Genomic DNA, 16735 nt, shown 5'->3' with positions numbered 1-16735 from the left:
TCTGGAGAAGGGCGCTTAATATCTCCTTTCCTCATACAGCTCTTTTGGGTTCAACCCAGGTTCTCCAGGGCTCGCCTTTGGGAGCTCGGGATGTGGCGAGTTGACCCATGCGGAGAGCGAGTGCGCGCCGCGGGGGGTGGGGGGAAAGGGCTCCGCCCAGCGCGCGCACACGCATAAATATCGGTATTTTCTTTCCATTGGAGCCAGAACTGGCCTCGACATGCCCAAGTTCCGGTCGACTATAAGTACAGCGGTGTATCTCAAAAGCCGGAACTGAAAGTACCCAGACCCAGGGAGTGCGGAACAATTGTGCTATCCCCACGGCAGGCGGGGCCGGAAAGCTTGGACGGATAAGGCCCGCGCCTGCGCGTCTCCATCTTTCTCGGAAGAGACCGCCTCCCTCCCTGCCTACGACTCGTAAGCCAAGAGGCGGGGCTCTGCGTCGCGGCGGGCCGTCGCCGGAGCATGGCGACCGCGGATTCCAGCGGGCCCGGGGTACGGACGTCTACCCCGGGACCCCGGCCCGGCGGCACCCCGGACTGCGCAGCGGGAGCTGCGGGGCTGCCCTTCGGGCGAAGCGGCAGTGGAGTCCCCCTTTTGGGGGAGCGGCCCCCGGCGGTTGTGGAGAAGAGGGGACCGTACATGGTGACGCGCGCGCCTTCCATTCAGGCCAAGCTGCGTGAGTGCGGCCCGATGGGGGGGTGTCTCTGCCTGGGCGGGCTACCTGGTCCCCTGGGCAGGCTCCGGAGCCCTGCCGGGGCGACCCCGAAGGGGCAGCTGCAGCCCGCTCGCGTCCCCGAAAATCTGTTCGGAGAGAGGGGGCTCCTGGCGTTTGGGAGACACGGCGGAGTGGGGAAGACCCCGCTGACCCGGGCCCTTTGACTTCCAGAGAAGCACCGGGACCTGGCCAAGGCTGTTCTGCGGAGAAAAGGCATGCTGGGGGCCTCGCCGAACCGCCCCGACTCTTCAGCGAAAAGGTCTAAGCAGGCGCCACCTCTGTGCAAGCAGTTTCCAGAAAAGGCCTTGGTCCTCGGGCTGGGAGACAAGAGTTCTCACGTTTTAAGACCGAGCTAGTGATTCACCTGACGCCAACCCGTCTTTTTCACTAGTTTAAAATGGGAAGAGGAATGACCTTTTCTTTGCCTTTAAGGATGTAATGATGTCAAGGAAAGGGCTTTGGAATAACAGTTTTGTCAGTGCATGGGATCATCCTCTGGGAGCGGCACAGTGGCTGGGTTCCCTAGGAGTGAGGATAGAAAGCAGTGTGGGAACAGCTAGTGCTGTATTTCTTTTTCAACAGAATGGTAAACTCTGAGGGCTGGATAGGACCTTATCCAGCGCCTCTTATAGATAAGAGCTCAAACTCAAGAGAGGTGAAGAAGAGATTTGCCCCAGGACTTGCAATTTTTCTGTTCTCTGGTTAAAGTAAGGTGAAGTGGGGGAGCTTTCCCTTACTCGAAAGAGTAGGTGTTTCCTCAGGAGCAGTAGGGGGAGTGGTGTGGGAAAGTGCATATTCCCAGTGGCTATAGCCAGATACAGGGCAGGCAGCGGTGGCTGTGCGACAGGTAGAAGGCAAGACAGGAGTACTACAGTCAGTTCTTTTTCCATAAGAGCAAGAACTCTGGCTTTCCCTGTGAAATGTTGCTTTATCTATGCTTGGTCTCTTCCCCATCTCCTCTCAGGTCAGTGAAGTTTAACAAGGGCTATACTGCCCTTAGTCAGAGTCCAGATGAAAACCTGGTGTCCCTCGACTCTGACAGGTGAGTGCTCTCCTGGAAAATATCCCTTGGGGAGTGACTTGGGTAAAACTGCAGATCTCTTCCAAGACCCTTCATGCATGTTCCAGAGCTGTCTTCAGAGCATTATCCCTTCCCAGGATAGCTTGGTTAGAGGACTCAGGTGATCATGCTGCTCTTCGATTTGGAACACTAATCTTGTGTGGGGGAATCCTCCTCCCCTGTTATATCTTCACTGTTAGTGACAGTGACCCCGTCCCTGCTAGAGCCAATACAACAAGTCAGTGGTACTCATGACAGATTCTGGGCTTGAGTTCTGTGATGGTCTTTGTTTCACAAGTCCTCCAGACCCCCTTGCATGCTCTCCACCTTGCCATTTGCAGCTGGGCTTTACAGGCATCCCCCTGAACTGACTGTTTTCCTCTTCTCCTAGTGATGGGGAGCTGGAATCCAGATACTCCTCCGGGTATTCCTCTGCAGAGGCAAGTCCAGAGCGCCTTTCTGCACGGGGCCAGGCTGCAGGCAGCGTCACCGCCACTGCCAAATGCTTGTCTTGTGCCTGCTGTATGCACAGCACTGTGCCAGACTTCCGGTCTGTTCTCCAATCTTCTATTCTGCCCTACTCCCCCAGCAGAGGTATAGGTGTCTGAGGAAAGCTGTCGAAAATCCAAGAGACCATAGACCCTTAGGGCTGAAAGGACCTCATAAGTCTTCTAGCCCAGGTGACCACTTAGAAAAGGAATCCTCTTGAAAAATCCCACCTAAGTGTTTACCAGCCTCTGCTTGCTTGAATGCTTCTTGTAACTGGGTACTCACGCCCTCCAAGAAGCCCTGCTGCCTGCCCTTATTCCAACACACACACACACACACACACACACATTCCTTCATCAGGTAGCTCTTAGAGAAGTCTTCCTTATTAATTTGAAATGTCTCCTGCAGGATGGACTCAGTGGTCCTAGGCCTGCCCTCCAGTGTCACCCAGTAATTCTAGTGTCCCTTCCTTTGCCTTTTATCTGAGATCAGCATTCCTGTCTCTCCCCTGGCCATTCTCCACCAAGCTTGCTTTCTTCCAGGCCAAACAACTTGTGTTCCTTCAGTTGTTCCATCAATGAGAGCTCAGACTGAGATACCAGTGGGCTGGCCTTTTGCACACATTTCCGGAGTGACGGTCCCAGACAGAGACACAGGGATGGAAAGATCTGTCATGTGCAGCTTACTGCCTTAGATAGAGGCAGAGTGCTGGAGACATGACTGTACGCCACTGGTATTTTTTCCTTGTTCTGGAAACCCTTGGCCACACCCCGAGTGTCTGCCAAAGAGAATAGAAGCAGTTTGTAAATTTTATCCTCCTTGAATATCTGGGTGCCTGAGATTGTTAAAACTAAGAAAAGAAAAATTAGCCAAGAGCCAGAGAAAGTCCTATGCTATTCCCAATCTCCTGTTTCTTCTGCTCAGCGGAACTGGTAAAGCGAGGCTGACAGGTTCCACTTTGCAGGGAGCAAGCTCTGCTGGCATAAAGGCTAACGTGTTTAACGGGCAGTGCGGACAAAGCTGCTCCCCACCCTGTCCCTACATAACTCATCTTCTACCCCATTGTTCTGGTATCGTTGTCCCATATTCTTCAGCCTTTACAGGCACCAGCGGGTCAGGCCATTGACTTTCAAATGTAATCTGGAATCTGATATTTACATCAGATGCCTTAGGATTCTTTAGTGAGAACAGCTCCCCTGGGGGTTAGTGACACTGCAGCCTGGACAGTACTGGCTCAGGCTGCTTGGGGCCCCTCATTGCTGGGTGGGGGCACTTCCTCATGTAGTCCAGTGATGCGTGGAGTTGGCCTGAGGGTGGAGCGTGGACAGGAAGCTCTGGTAAGGGAATGTAGGTCTGCCCTTTGGGCAGCAGTTATTTCTGCTTTGCCACCTGGCTTATAGTTCTCTCCTCTTCTGCTCTTAGCAGGTGAACCAGGATGTGAGCCGGCAGCTGCTCCAGGATGGGTATCACCTGGATGAGATTCCAGATGATGAGGACTTGGACCTCATTCCTCCCAAGCCTATGGCCTCTTCAACGTGTTCCTGCTGCTGGTGCTGTCTTGGGGACTCTTCCTCCTGTACCCTCCAGTAGACATAACCCCCTAAGATGGGCCCTGCTCACCATGCCTGCAGAGCGCTGTTGGCCCTTCTTAGGTCACAGAGTGCAGTGAGGACTGCTGTGAGCCCCAGAATCACTGGCGGCACTGACTCTCTGGGAAGGTCAATGACCTGCAGTTATGCCTTACCTGGTGCTTCTCAGGCCAGAGGCCCCCATCTGGGCCATAGGGTGACAGGTGGAATTCTGCAGTTTTCCTCTGCTATTAGAGCAGAGTTTGGAAAAACCACTTTAATAAGGGCAGGAACAGAGGAATCCTGATGCTTGTGGTGACAGAGTTGGCTAAGGAAATCTTGCAGACATCTTGACTGGTATTTGTCCTGCTCAATGGAGGGAGAAAGAGCTTTTGTGCCCGGGCTATGCTGGACGGTGTTGTATGGAAGCAGAAAATAGCACTTTATGGCTCGCAGCTGGGAGTCTTTGGAAACTAGCTGAACTATTTGGGACCAGTTTAAGAAATTCCATAATGCTCCGTCTTCCTGGCTCTACAATGGGACCCTCAAGAATGCATAAAGCAAGGCCCTTTGGCTCTCTTCCCCTTGCACCTGTTTGGCCCTGGCAGGGAATACAGCCCGCTGCTTGATGGCACAGCAGGATCAAGGCTTCCAGAATCCCTGGACCCAGAGCATCCCCAACTGGCTCAAACTGGGTGGGTTTAGTGACTGTGGTCAGCCCACCCCTAGTTAGAGAAAAATTGCTCCACTATGTACATATTTATTTATTTGTCTTTCCTTGGTTACCATTCCTTGTCTTGGTCTTAGCTAGTTCAACACCCAGTCTTTGAGTGTAAAGGTTGGGTGAAGGGACTGGAGTTCGCCCCAGAAGCCTGCAGGTTTGGGTGACCAGCAGAGGGAGCTGCAGGGAGCGGTCAGGTGCCTTCCTATTTAGCTTTTGAAACTTGAGAATAGCGATGGGTGAGAAGTGTATGGCACAGCGGTGTGGGCTGTACATCCTACATGTCAGGATGCCAGCGTGGGGAGGAGGGACGTGTGCCAGCTCCCAGGGCCCCTGCCTGAGGAGATAATCGCCCATTGCAGAGGGCTTCTCTTCACTCCAGCATGGGCTTCCCCGCAGATACTGAGGATTGGGCTTTATGGTAAACCTGTGGGGCAGCCCAGCCTCAGCCCTCAGTGTGAACACAGCTGAGACAGGCATCATCTCCCCAGGGACCATGCTAGTTCACCCCACCCCCGATGGTATCTTGCTCTTCCAGTCCTCTCTAGAATTGTTTTCAGTGGTTCCTTTTTTTGGCCTCACCTAGAGCCGTGGCGAGGACTGGAGGAGTGTGGACACGGTTCCCAGCCTAAGGGGCGTGGTAGTTAGGATTGGGGTGTGGGCCCCACATGGGAAGTGCCTGATCTGGTGATTTATTTGATGTCCTGTAGCCTCTAGAGGAATGAGGGATCACATGGACTCTTGTTTTACCCAATGAGGTGACTGGAAGGCTGAGAAGGTCAGTTAAAAAGACCTTGTCAGATGACGAGGGTAATCTGTCAGTGCTTGATTGGCCTCTGTCTTGGTGCTGCTGTCAAATCTAAAAGTTAAGAATATATGGCACCCAAGGGGCTGTGGTTAACATTTTAGAATCTAGCAGCATCACAGGAGGGAGACGGGACAGAGGCCACGGGCACCTCAGGTTGGGGTCTGGGGAATCAGGGACGCAGACTGGTCCAGGAGTGGGACTCTGCAGAGCCACACGGGTGGGTGCCTCACCTGCCGAGCACTTGGTGCCCATGCCTGCAGGCAGGGAAGACAGAAGAACATCTTCATCCCGAACCCCTCGCCCCTCCACAGAGACTCTTTTCAGGCCTTTCTGGTTTCTGCAGAGGTGCCGAAGTGCACACGAAGAGAGGGCACAGATGCGGGGCAGTGTAGAGAGACGGTGGTGGTAGCAGGAAGCCGCGTGGGGCCACATTATGTGTGGGGGAATTGGACAGGACAGAACAGCCTGAGCATTTAGCAGCAGCTGTGGGTGAAGGTGGCAGCAGGACCCCAAGACCGAGGCCCCCAGATGGTTGTTACTTTAAGTAAACACTGATCCTGGAGAGGATGTTCCAGAACTGGCTGACTCCGTGCAGAAGGCATTATCTTTATGGGGAAATTTGGAGGAACAGGGCAGCTAGGCAGGGTAGGAATGGTCTGTTGTTTGGGGCGAGAGGTCCCAGGCTAAAATGTCACCAGTAAAGGCATCAAGGTGCCTAGGGCCCAAGTGCCTTAATTCAGAGTGCTAGGTATTCTGCAGGTGACAGTGTCCTGGGGAGAGAGGGGTGTATTCACAGTTAACCTCACAGAGGGGAGTATGTGTATGGTGTTTACAGGTACAGAACTCTTGGCTTAGGCTTCTATAGCTCTGGAAGTTTCTAAGAATAAATACAATCATGCTAGTTGAGCTGTCTCTGTATTGCAATAGGATTTTAAGCAAGGCCTAGACCACAGCCCTCTGATTCTGAAATGAAAAGCCTAACAGCCCCAGCTGTGGCCATTCCTCCTAGGATCTCCCTCTCCCTGCTATTCCCAGTGGGCATCATTTTCAGGCCTGCATCATTGGAGGGAGCACACCTTTGTAGCATTTCTCTTTAGATGGCATTCCTTTTGGCAGACCCTTTGTTTTTCCAGGTCATCTTTTGTTTTTTAGCTGAACAAAATTTGGAGGCCAAAAAAACCCCAGAACAGATTGGCCAGAACTTTTTTGAAGGTAGTTTCCTGGATTTCCCTTGTGCAGGGGGTCTAGAATGGGCAGCAGCCCAGAAAGATCCTTTTGTGCCAGTCTAAACCTTTACTCCACAGGAAGGAGTGAACAGCCTGCAGCTCTGCTTAGTCTGGGGTGACAGGATCTCAGACAGCTGTGCCACCTCCTACAGAGGTGTATCCATGTCTAGAGGGTAGGCACAGGGCGAGTAGATGTCCTATATACTTTCTGCCATTTTAGAAAATGTAGCTAGGTTTCTCTTCACAACACAAATGGGGTCGTCCTGTCCCCAAATCCCCGTATGTATAACGACTGAACGTGTTCTAAAGAAGTGGCTGACAAACTTTCTCTGTGAAGGGCCAGTGCATCTGTAACATTTTGCCACTGCAGCCTGAAAGCTGCGGGACAGAATGTAGATGATGGCTGTGGCTCAATCCAGCCTGCTGGCCTTAGCTTGCTGATCCCTGCCCTGAGGCCACCTGAGAACACTTAGGAATCTTGCCCTGACTACCTGTCTTTAGATTCACCTTCCAGATCTGTAGGACCCGAGGTCAGCCTGCAAGCTCCGCGCTAAAGCTGAAGCTGGCTGCCCCTCCCATATGTTCCTATAAAAGGCTCCATACAGACCCACCCCGGGGAGCCGTTGGAAGCAGCAATTAAAGCAAAAACTGACATCCAGGAAGGGCTCGATCAGCCCACTTTTCAAGGACTGGAACGCTGAAGGCTGACTGCTCTACCTCATAGCCCAACACAAGTGACCTTTAATTGCTTTGACAGAGCCAGAGGATGACAATTAGTAACATTAGTCCACAGGCCTACTCTTTCCCCCTCCTTTGCAGCTGAGGAAATGGGCAGTCCCAGGGCCAGAACACTGTTCGTAGAAATTACCTACCCTCTTGCTGTGAGTGATGCTGAGCTAATCACAGATTTTTACCAGCCTGCCTAATGCTGTCGGCTGGAACAGAGCTGCCGCCTCCTGCCTTGAGGAGAGCCTGGCTCAGGTATGGTGAGGATACGAAGGGAGTGTCAGGTCTTAGTCCTCACCAGGGTCCTCCTCCCAAGAGAAAGATGGTTTGTCCGAGGCTTGCTCTGGAGTCACAACCTTCAAGCTCACTACTCTACCTCCGCTCTTCCAGGGCATACTCAAGTCTAGAGCAGGGATGGGGTCGGAGCTGGGCCTGAGAAGAGGCTGGCCAGGATTTAGGGTAACCGTCAGAGGAGAGCCAGGAAGGCTATGGTCTCTACAGCAGGCAGCAGGCACGGAACATCAGTAGGTCATCGGGCGCAGTGAGCTTCAGTGAGACGCTCTCATTGGCCCCAATGAAAAGCACCCCACCACGCTGCAGGGGGATCGGCGTCTGGGCTGTAGGACTGCTGGCTGTCACTCTCCCCTGGACCACCAGGACGATGCTGGCAGAGTCCACTGCCAAGACCTTGTATTCAGTGATGGAGCCAGGGACCTGGGCAGAAAGAAGCAACAGGATGATGCAGCTCATTTTCTGTGCCTGTCTGCTCACGGGGGAGCCAGGACAACCTCAGGGGCAGCGAGAGGGAGAGCTCGCCCACCTTCTCCCCCACTGCTCAGGCTCCCGTCAGCATGGAGGCCCATGTCTGGTCCCTGGTACAAAGAGGAATGGGTAGGCCCCGCGGCTGCGGCTGTGACGTGTGTGGGCCCTCCCCCCCCCGCCACCTCCTTTAAGTGCGTAAAAGAAAGGGAACCCAGCTCCAGGTGTACTCCACATTGTGGCCCTTGCCAGGCTTTTTCCTGCCATACGAAAGACACCCACCACCAGAGCCGCCGCCACCCCCACTCACCTCCATCCTCATGACAGTGAAGTCTGGCACAGGGGGGTCATAGATAGAGAGGTAGGGGTCTTCCAGGCTCCGTGTTGGAAGAAAGAGCCTGTCCTTGCTGGGGATATAGCTGAGCATTTCACACAGGGTTGGCACATCGATGAACTTGGGTGTCAGGCCAGCACGAACAGTGTTGTCTGAACACGCCATGCACTCCACACAGTCTGGGGACAGACAGGTGTCATGTGCTAACCTGATGAAGGATGTCTTGGAGTTTGGCTCACCAGGGCTGGGCCTCCTAACCCGAGGGCCATGAAGCCCCTGCAGAGTTAGGCAAAAATGTGTGAAATGCATAATCTGGGAGAATGGGCTAAGAGATACCACAAACAGGTGGCAGGTCACCCACTTTTGCCAGGGGGTGTCATGTTAGCCCCTGGGGGAGCCCCAACCCTCCCCAGACTTTATTCTACCACAGAATCCTGTCCGTGAGTGGATAAATAGCCAACAGTCAAAATGTGACACCTTGGGCGCCTGGGTGGCTCAGTTGGTTGAGCGACTGCCTTCGGCTCAGGTCATCATCCTGGAGTCCCGGGATCGAGTCCCGCATCAGGAGCCTGCTTCTCCCTCTGACCCTCCCCCCTCTCATGTGCTCTCTCTCTCTCTCATTCTGTCTCAAATAAATAAATAAAATCTTTAAAAAAATGTGACACCTTTCTGTGGCAATGTATTTTCTCACAAAAATTTCTAGATAGATAGGACAGACAGGCAAAGGTAGTGTGAGGCAGGGGAGAGAACAACAGCCTTGCTCCAGTGTAGCCTGGGTTCAGACTGTTCCCATACATGCAGACAGGGGAGCATGAGAGTACCGTGACCTCACAGGGTCCGTGTGAAGATTCAAGCAGTGTCTAACACTAAGCTGGCATTCTTCATCCCTACTGGCCACTACCCGGCCCACCCCAGGAACCCTGGGAGGTCAGAGCTGGTGGGACCTTAAAGGTCTCTCTTTGACCCCTCCCCCTCTTATCTAGATGAGGAAGCAAGGCTTGGTAATGGGGCTCACTGTTAAAACGTGGCTCACCTTGGGTTACCCGGCTGCCTCAGTCAGAGGAGCATGCGACTCTTGTTGATCTTGAGGTTGTGAGTTCAAGCCCCACACTGGTTACAGAGATTACTTAAAATCTTAAAAAAAAACCCACCAACAACAAAAAAACGTGGCTCACCTCCTTTCAGGTAGGCATGGGGCACATTAGCCTCCAGAAACATGGCCTCTCCCGGCTTCAGGGCGAGCAGGTTCAGGAAGTAGATGGCAAAGCATCCAATATCACCTGGATACTGCTGGTGCAGCTGCAGTAAGAGCTCCCCATAGATGTCTTCCATGTTGTTTCCAGCAGCCACTGAGGGTCACAGAGCAGCCCAAGGCCACTTAGGAACACACTCAGTGGTATTCACAGCCCCACCTTGGCCAGCAAGTCGTGGGCAAATCCCTGCCCCCAGGAATCCAGAAACGGGTAGGTGTGTTCTCCTAGCCACAACCCCACCCTTTGGGGGCCAGCCTTCCTTGATCTTCCAGCCCATACAGATACCATTTTCCCCATTCTGATTGTCTATGTGCCCAGCATTATTCCAGCCACTAAAAGGGCTAAAGTTTGGGGCCAGATAATCCTTTGTTGTGGGGGCTGTCCTGTGTACTGTAGGATGTTTAGCAGCATCTTTGGTCTCCACCCAAAAGATAGCACCCCCAACCCATGTTTGGAAACAAAAAATGTCTCTATAGACAATTGCCAGTGTCCCCTGGTTGAGGACCACTGCTGTAGAGCTCAATCTATTTAGGGGATAACCCAAGAGTTCCATATGGGGTGACCAACTGTCCCAGACAGCCCAGGCCCTTCCCTTTTTTAGCCCTGAAAGTACTGTGTCTCAGAAAATCATTAAGTCCCAGGCAAACCGAGTTGGTTGGTCACCCCAGAGAGCAAGAGGCAGAATACGCCCAGGACCAAAAATGTGTCCTCAGCCTGGGCTAGAGTAGTGGGGGAAGGCTTTAGAAATTAGGGGAGGGCAGGGTGGTGAGCTCAAATTTCTTGAGTGTGCAGAGAAGAGGGGAGGGCATGAGTAAGTGAAAGCTGAATGTGTCAGTGCCAAAGTGAAGAAACCAGCTGGTCTGGATTGGAGGGTGGTTCTGAGTCTTCGTACAAAGACGTGAATACCCGCTCTGTGCTAAGCACTGGGAATATAAAGGTCAAAGAGCCAGGTCCGTGGCCTGGAGAAAACCCCGGTTTTCACAAGTGTGGATGGGATGATATAGACTCACAGGTGCTAAAGGCTCTACCTCACTTAGGAACAGGGGGTTCTGGGAACTCCCAGCAAGAGTAATCTGTTCTGTCAAGAGTGCAAGAAGCCCCAAAGGGGAGGCATGCAAGCAGAGACAACACCAAAAACTAAACAAAACAAAACAAAAAAAACAAAGAAAACAAAGGATATGCTTGGATAAAATAATTCTCTGTGGCTCAGAGGTAGCAGGAGAAATGTGTAGAGAGAGAACCAGAAGAGCTCCAGGGTCTCCTAAAGAAGGGGCTGGGGCCTCATCACATGTGCCCTGTAAGCTCATACCCGGAGTCCATTCTGCCTTGTTTTATACTGCTTGTACTGACCTCCCAACCCAAATGTGACAACCACACCCATCACAGTCATTTCCTGAACTCTCCTTAGTTAGCACAAGGTTGGGCACAGAGCAGGTATTTAAGGAAACGTGTGTGTGTGTGTGTGTGTATTAACAAAAAAAAGGGCAGGGAGATCTACTGATTCAAAGTCCTGGGCTTCTGGGCTTCAGGCCTTTTGAGAAAAGATGAGGATCCCCTTATCCTCTTCCTGCTCTCTAGGCCAAAAGTACAAATCCATTCATGCGGAGCAACTGTAGGGCTGGGGAAGTCTCAGAATGCCTAGGTGGAAGACCTCCTAATAGTCGTCCAGGCCCATCTGTCTCCAGCCCTCTAGAGAAAAGAGCCAGTCAGGAAGCAGCACTCAACCTAGGGCCCTGCTCCACAAAGACAGAAAGAAATGCTCAGTTGCTAATAGGCCATCTAAGTCATCTAAGGGCCCATTTTGGTGTTCCGCCTGCGCCAAAGGGTTGAGAGGCCTGTCCTCACGGACTAGTGTCTGTGCTGGGGCAAAAGGCAGGACAGGGCGCCGCACCCAGGCGCACAACACCCACCTTGCTGGGAGATCCGCTTCACCAACAGGTTGAGCTGCTCCACCACCACCGTCTTCTCACTCTTCATCAGGTGGGAGAAACAGCTCTGCAGAGCAGAGGCCACAGACTGGGAGTCCCTGTTCATGCTCTGCTTCAGCTGTGTTGCTGCAGTATCTCCAATCAGAAACCGGAACTCAGGCACCTCTGCAGAAGGCCAGGCCAGGGCCCATATCAGGAAGGGCAAGATGGAACGCAAAGAAGCAGGAAGTTGGAGGAGGCCTCCCTATCCCTCCCCTAACCAAGGAGCCAGGCAATGCTAAGCAAACTCTGAGGTGAAAACCAACTGCTCACCACCAGCCTCAGCAACCACACCTGGGCCTGGTCTCACAGGCCCGCCCCAGTGGCTTCAAGAATTCATCAGGCCAACCAGCCTCCCAGTTCCTGTGACACTTAGCCTCTGTTCTCTGCCACTGCTCCAGCTCTGCCTGGGGTTGCCCATGCATCATAGGCCCAGTATGCATGTTCTCAGCATTTTGCCCAACCTTACTTGTCAGAAACGTCACAATTTCCTCAATGGGCCGGAAACCACATAAACCCTGGAAGGAGGTGAGGGCAATGGCCATCTCTGGCTTATGGTTGGCATCAGGGTAGTGCTGTGGAGCCTGGAGGTGCAGTTTCTCTGCCAACTCCTGTGGGATGGTCAGGGGAAGAGGAGGACGGTCAAGGTGCAGTCACCACCTACCAGGCTAGTAGGACACCAGTCCCACCCGGCCCTTGCTCTCTCCCCTCCCCAGTCGCCAGACAGCAGTGGCTTCATACTTTTGGCAATGAGCCCAGTCAGGGCATCATGCAGAAACTCAGGGTTTAGCCAACCCAGGGCAGGAACACAGGCCAAACCTGGGGGAGACTTTAAGAGGCCCGGACTGGGGATCAGGAAGCCCAAACACCAAACCAAGCTCGGACACGAACAAGCTGTGTGACTTTGGCTACATCGCTGTTTTCTCTGGGTCTTACTCTGCCTTCTAGAAATGAGAAGTTTGGACAGACAAATGCCTAGGAGCTGAGGCAACAGCTAAGATGCCTGCTCTGCTCTGGAAGGTGAACTCTCCCAGAGAGCCAGCGGGGGAAACAGTAGATATGAGTAGTCCTGGGCTGGATGAGGGGAACCAAGGAGAAGCTCCCTCGGCACAGACTGGTCAGCTGTCCACTGAGATTTGGCTGCCAGCATGTGTCACCAGCATCTAGCCTTCCTGAGCTAAATTGGGAGTTGTCAGGCCTGGATTTAGTTTTGGGCTGGAGTGCGGCGTGGGTGGGGTAAAAAGCAGCAGTAAAAGTAGTGGGAGGGCCTTGACATGAGTTCTTCTGTACTTTGACCTCTCCATCCCACTCTGACCCTGTACCTTGTTAGGGTGTGCCTGGATGGACAGGGCCGTTTCAACCGAGAGCACTTTGAAGAGGAAGGGCAGCTTGCCATTAAAGGTGTCCTTGACCTTTGAGCCCAAGCAGTCCTGGTTCTCGGCAATCCACTGGCCTAGGGTCTTCTGTGAGATGCGATTGTCAAGGATCTTGGCATCTCCCCGGGGGTGGGACCCCATCCACAGCTGGAAAAACAGGAAACTTGGGAGGGAAAGAAGAACCTGGCACCACCAGCCTGAATCCTGAGATGGGCCTCTCAGGCCTGGGTATAAATGCTCATGCCATCACAGACATATAGGAAGGCAGCAGACCCCAGAACACCAGTAGTCTGGAGACCCACTTCAGGCTCTGCCTCCAGCCAGCTGTGGAGGCCTGGGCTAGTTATTTCTGGTCACTTGGTCTCGATTTTCTCATCTGTCCAATGAGAATGACAACTGCACTGTCAAGGTCACTAAAAAGCTCTCTCAAATGGCTCTGAGAAGAGTTAATATTCACTTATTCCAATCTCAGAAGTAGAGGCCTTGCTATGCTTTGGCTTTATCTCACCTAAATGGGCAGGAAAAATACATATATTAGGCTATTAAAATGTAAAAGCCAGTCAAAGTAAAAGTTTTAGTTGTCAAAGAGGGTTGAATTAGGGGCTCCTGGGTGGCTCAGTCGTTAAGTGTCTGCCTTCAGCTCAGGTCATGATCTAGGGGTCCTGGGATCGAGTCCCACATCGGGCTCCCTGCTCGGCAGGAAGCCTGCTTCTCCCTCTCGCACTCCCCCTGCTTATATTCCCTCTCTAGCTGTCTCTCTCTCTGTCAAATAAGTAAATAAAATCTTAAAAAAAAAAAAAAGGGTTGAATTAAAATTCAGTAAATGCTGAGAGTTCTTGGGGGTAAAGGGTACCGGAAATCCCAGCCTAGTATGACAAAACCTCTCTTCTTTCAGTGCTACCATCTGGATTCATCACCTGATGGGATCTGAAGAGCCAAGAGGGCCTCCTCCCTCTTTGCGGCCTCCCTCTCCCAGCTGATCCACAGGACTTGCCCCAGGCCCTCTGAGTGGAGGAATCCTTTCCTCTCACCTGCTGTTAAAGTGAAATGCAGGGGCACCTGGGTGGCTCAGCCTGTTGAGCATCTGTCTTCGCCTGGGATGGAGCCCCATGTTGGGCTCCCTACTCGGCGGGGAGTCTGCTTCTCTCCCTCTGCCTCTCCCCTCAACTCTTGCTCTCTCTCGCTCTGCACTAATAAATAAATAAAGTCTTTAAAAAATATATAAAATGAAATCCAACCCAGGTCTCACCTCTGCATATGGCTTGTCTTCTGAGATCCGGGCCTGTGGGTCACTGCTGGCCAGCAGCCGAGCCACTTCACTGTTGGAACCCATCTTCCCCCAGGCATAGTGCTGCACTGCACAGGAAAGTGGGAATACTGGGGGCAGGAGGGCAGAGACCGTGGGTCAGCTTCCACTCCACTCCTGAGGCCTGACCCTACAGTCTTGGGAAAACTAGACACGAGCTGAGGGTTCTGTCTGGGGGACGAAGTCAAATAAGTAGTATGTAGGTTGTTGAGACAGTTCTCCGCAGGCCTCGATATTCCCATCTGTAAAGCGGGCAGTAAGGCTTCTCCGTAAACGTGAGGGAGATAGCTGCGTGGAGGGACGGGGAGGGAGCGGGAGGAACCTATTACACGACACCCCGTCTCGAAGTGATCCACGCGCGGCTCCTCCCCTCAAGACCCTCCTGCGAGCGCTGAAAAAACGGCTCAATCCCCATCGCAGGTGCCCCCTCCTCTGTCCAGAGCCCATCTGTCTTTCCGCGGAGTCGCAAGCCTGGGTCCCACCTGGCATATCAGGTCTGGAAGGGTCCCCGCGACGCGACCCACCCCCACCTTCCTCGGCCCCCAGGCGACAGCCCACCTTGCTGAACGGCCATCCTCCCGGTACCGGACCAGGCTTCTGGCTCGTACGCCCTTCCCGGCAGCACCCGCGGCCCCTCTGCTCCCAGAGCTTCATGGGAAATGTAGTTCCTCCAGCGCCTCCTTGGAGGCCCGTGTGCCTTGTGCCGACACTCCTCGGACTCTTCATGTCTCTGCCACCCTCCAGCTGTCACGAGGAGCCTCCAGCAGCCCAGAGACTTCCGGCCCGCAGTCCTGGGTCTCAGTATTCATTCGTTCGTTCCTTCACGGGACATAGATTTACTGAGCACTGGCAAAATGCCGCGGGCTGGCGATACATCCGAGAACAAGATACCTTTGCCTTTATAGAGCGTACATTCTGGTGAAGGGAAGACGGGCAAATAAGTATAATAAATAAGTAAATCATATAGTATGTTGGAAGATAAGTTCCACGAAAAGTAAGGATGGGTGGGTGGGAGTGGGAAGCAGTTTGCCGAATTTTAAATGTCTCGGTAAGTCTCATGGAGGAGGGGAGGCTTGAGCACAGACTTGGAGGTGAGGAGGAATGTTCTGGCACAAGAAATAGTTTGAGGGCGCCTGGGTGGCTCAGTTGGTTAAGCGACTGCCTTCGGCTCAGGTCATGATCCTGGAGTCCCGGGATCGAGCCCCGCATCGGGCTCCCTGCTCCACGGGGGGGAAGCCTGCTTCTCCCTCTCCCACTCCCCCTGCTTGTGTTCCCTCTCTAGCTGTCTCTCTCTCTCTGTCAAATAAATAAATAAAATCTTAAAAAAAAAAAAAAAGACGGGCGCCTGGGTGGCTCAGTTGGTTAAGCGACTGCCTTCCGCTCAGGTCATGATCCTGGAGTCCCGGGATCGAGTCCCGCATCGGGCTCCCTGCTCGGCGGGGAGTCTGCTTCTCCCTCTGACCCTCGCCCCTCTCATGCTCTCTATCTCATTCTCTCTCTCAAATAAATAAATAAAATCTTAAAAAGAAATAAAAAAGAAATAGTTTGAGCAAAGACTCTATGGTGGGAACGTGGGAATGTGTTTGTCCTATTCTGGAGTAAATAGCAGAGAGGCCGATGTGGCTGGAGCAGAGTGAGCGTGTGTGTGGAGGCGGGGTACACGTGAGGTGGTCAGAGAGGAAAGGCAGTGGGCAGAACTTTGCAGGCTGTTGTGAGAACTTCAGCTTTTACTGAGTAGCTCAGTCAGTAGCAAAGAATTGCTGTGATCTTTTTTTAAAAAATTTTAAAAATATTTTATTTATTTATTTATTTGACACAGAGAGAGAGACAGCGAGAGAGGGAACACAAGCAGGGAGAATGGGAGAGGGAGAAGCAGGCCTCACGCCAAGCAGGGAACCCAATGCCGATGTGGGACTCCCTGTGATCATGACCTGAGCCGAAGGCAGATGCTTAACCACTGAGCCACCCCGGCGCCCCAGAATTGCTGTGATCTAAGTAGGGACTCACTGATGCTTGATGATGGCAAATGTCACATGCAAGGCCCTTAACCACCTCAGCTTCAGTTTCTTCCTCTATAAAATGGAGATAACAATGTCAGCCTGACAGGTGTGTGGGAGAGTGAGATGGGATGGTGTGAGGTGCAGGAAGGCAGTCAGTGCTCGGTGCTCCTCTGATCCTCCCTGCAGACACAAACCCAGTCGCTCCTCCAGGCTGACCTGCTCACATGTCACACACAGAAGTCAGGGAGAATCACCTGGAGCTCTGCATGCTGAAGGCTGGGCTGGGCCTTGTTTGTGGAGTAATCGTGCTTAATCCTCTGGAAATAGGCCCTTACATCTGGACCTCAGTCAGCAGCCCAGGAGGAGGGCAGCCAGCTGAAGCATGTGGAATGAGGGCCTACAGTCCTGACTCTGCTTCCCTCCC

General features: G+C 52.9%; 2 protein-coding genes across 6 annotated transcripts; one reads left to right on the top strand and one right to left on the bottom strand.

Annotated features, from left to right (window-relative positions):
* The first annotated feature begins 437 nt into the window (after nucleotides 1–437).
* On the top strand, nucleotides 438–7567 carry FAM219B (family with sequence similarity 219 member B). Of its 2 annotated transcripts, none has more exons than XM_021693849.2 (5): nucleotides 438–679; nucleotides 890–977; nucleotides 1683–1760; nucleotides 2170–2218; nucleotides 3693–7567. In XM_021693849.2, the coding sequence occupies exons 1-5, from the start codon at nucleotides 466–468 to the stop codon at nucleotides 3855–3857; spliced, it is 594 nt and encodes a 197-aa protein (XP_021549524.1). In that variant the 5' UTR covers nucleotides 438–465; the 3' UTR covers nucleotides 3858–7567. The 2 variants fall into 2 exon arrangements, with proteins under 2 accessions (XP_021549524.1, XP_021549523.1); XM_021693848.2 differs by having other exon boundaries at nucleotides 3690–7567.
* Nucleotides 7568–7811: 244 nt separating this feature from the next.
* On the bottom strand, nucleotides 7812–14921 carry MPI (mannose phosphate isomerase). 4 transcript variants are annotated; one of them, XM_021693845.2, is made up of 8 exons: nucleotides 14870–14920; nucleotides 14255–14382; nucleotides 12952–13168; nucleotides 12099–12240; nucleotides 11573–11755; nucleotides 9585–9758; nucleotides 8386–8588; nucleotides 7812–8030 (listed from the first exon to the last, which is right to left on the bottom strand). In XM_021693845.2, the coding sequence occupies exons 2-8, from the start codon at nucleotides 14350–14352 to the stop codon at nucleotides 7812–7814; spliced, it is 1236 nt and encodes a 411-aa protein (XP_021549520.1). In that variant the 5' UTR covers nucleotides 14353–14382; nucleotides 14870–14920. The 4 variants fall into 4 exon arrangements, with proteins under 4 accessions (XP_021549520.1, XP_021549519.1, XP_021549521.1 ...); XM_021693844.2 differs by having other exon boundaries at nucleotides 12952–13152; XM_021693846.2 differs by lacking the exon at nucleotides 14255–14382 and having other exon boundaries at nucleotides 12952–13152; nucleotides 14870–14921.
* Nucleotides 14922–16735: the final 1814 nt, after the last annotated feature.

Source organism: Neomonachus schauinslandi, chromosome 9 (genome assembly GCF_002201575.2).
Source record: "Neomonachus schauinslandi chromosome 9, ASM220157v2, whole genome shotgun sequence".
NCBI classification, from domain to species: Eukaryota; Metazoa; Chordata; class Mammalia; order Carnivora; family Phocidae; genus Neomonachus; species Neomonachus schauinslandi.
The sequence above is the reverse complement of the archived record's forward strand: the minus strand, read 5'-3'. Positions and strand labels throughout refer to the sequence as shown.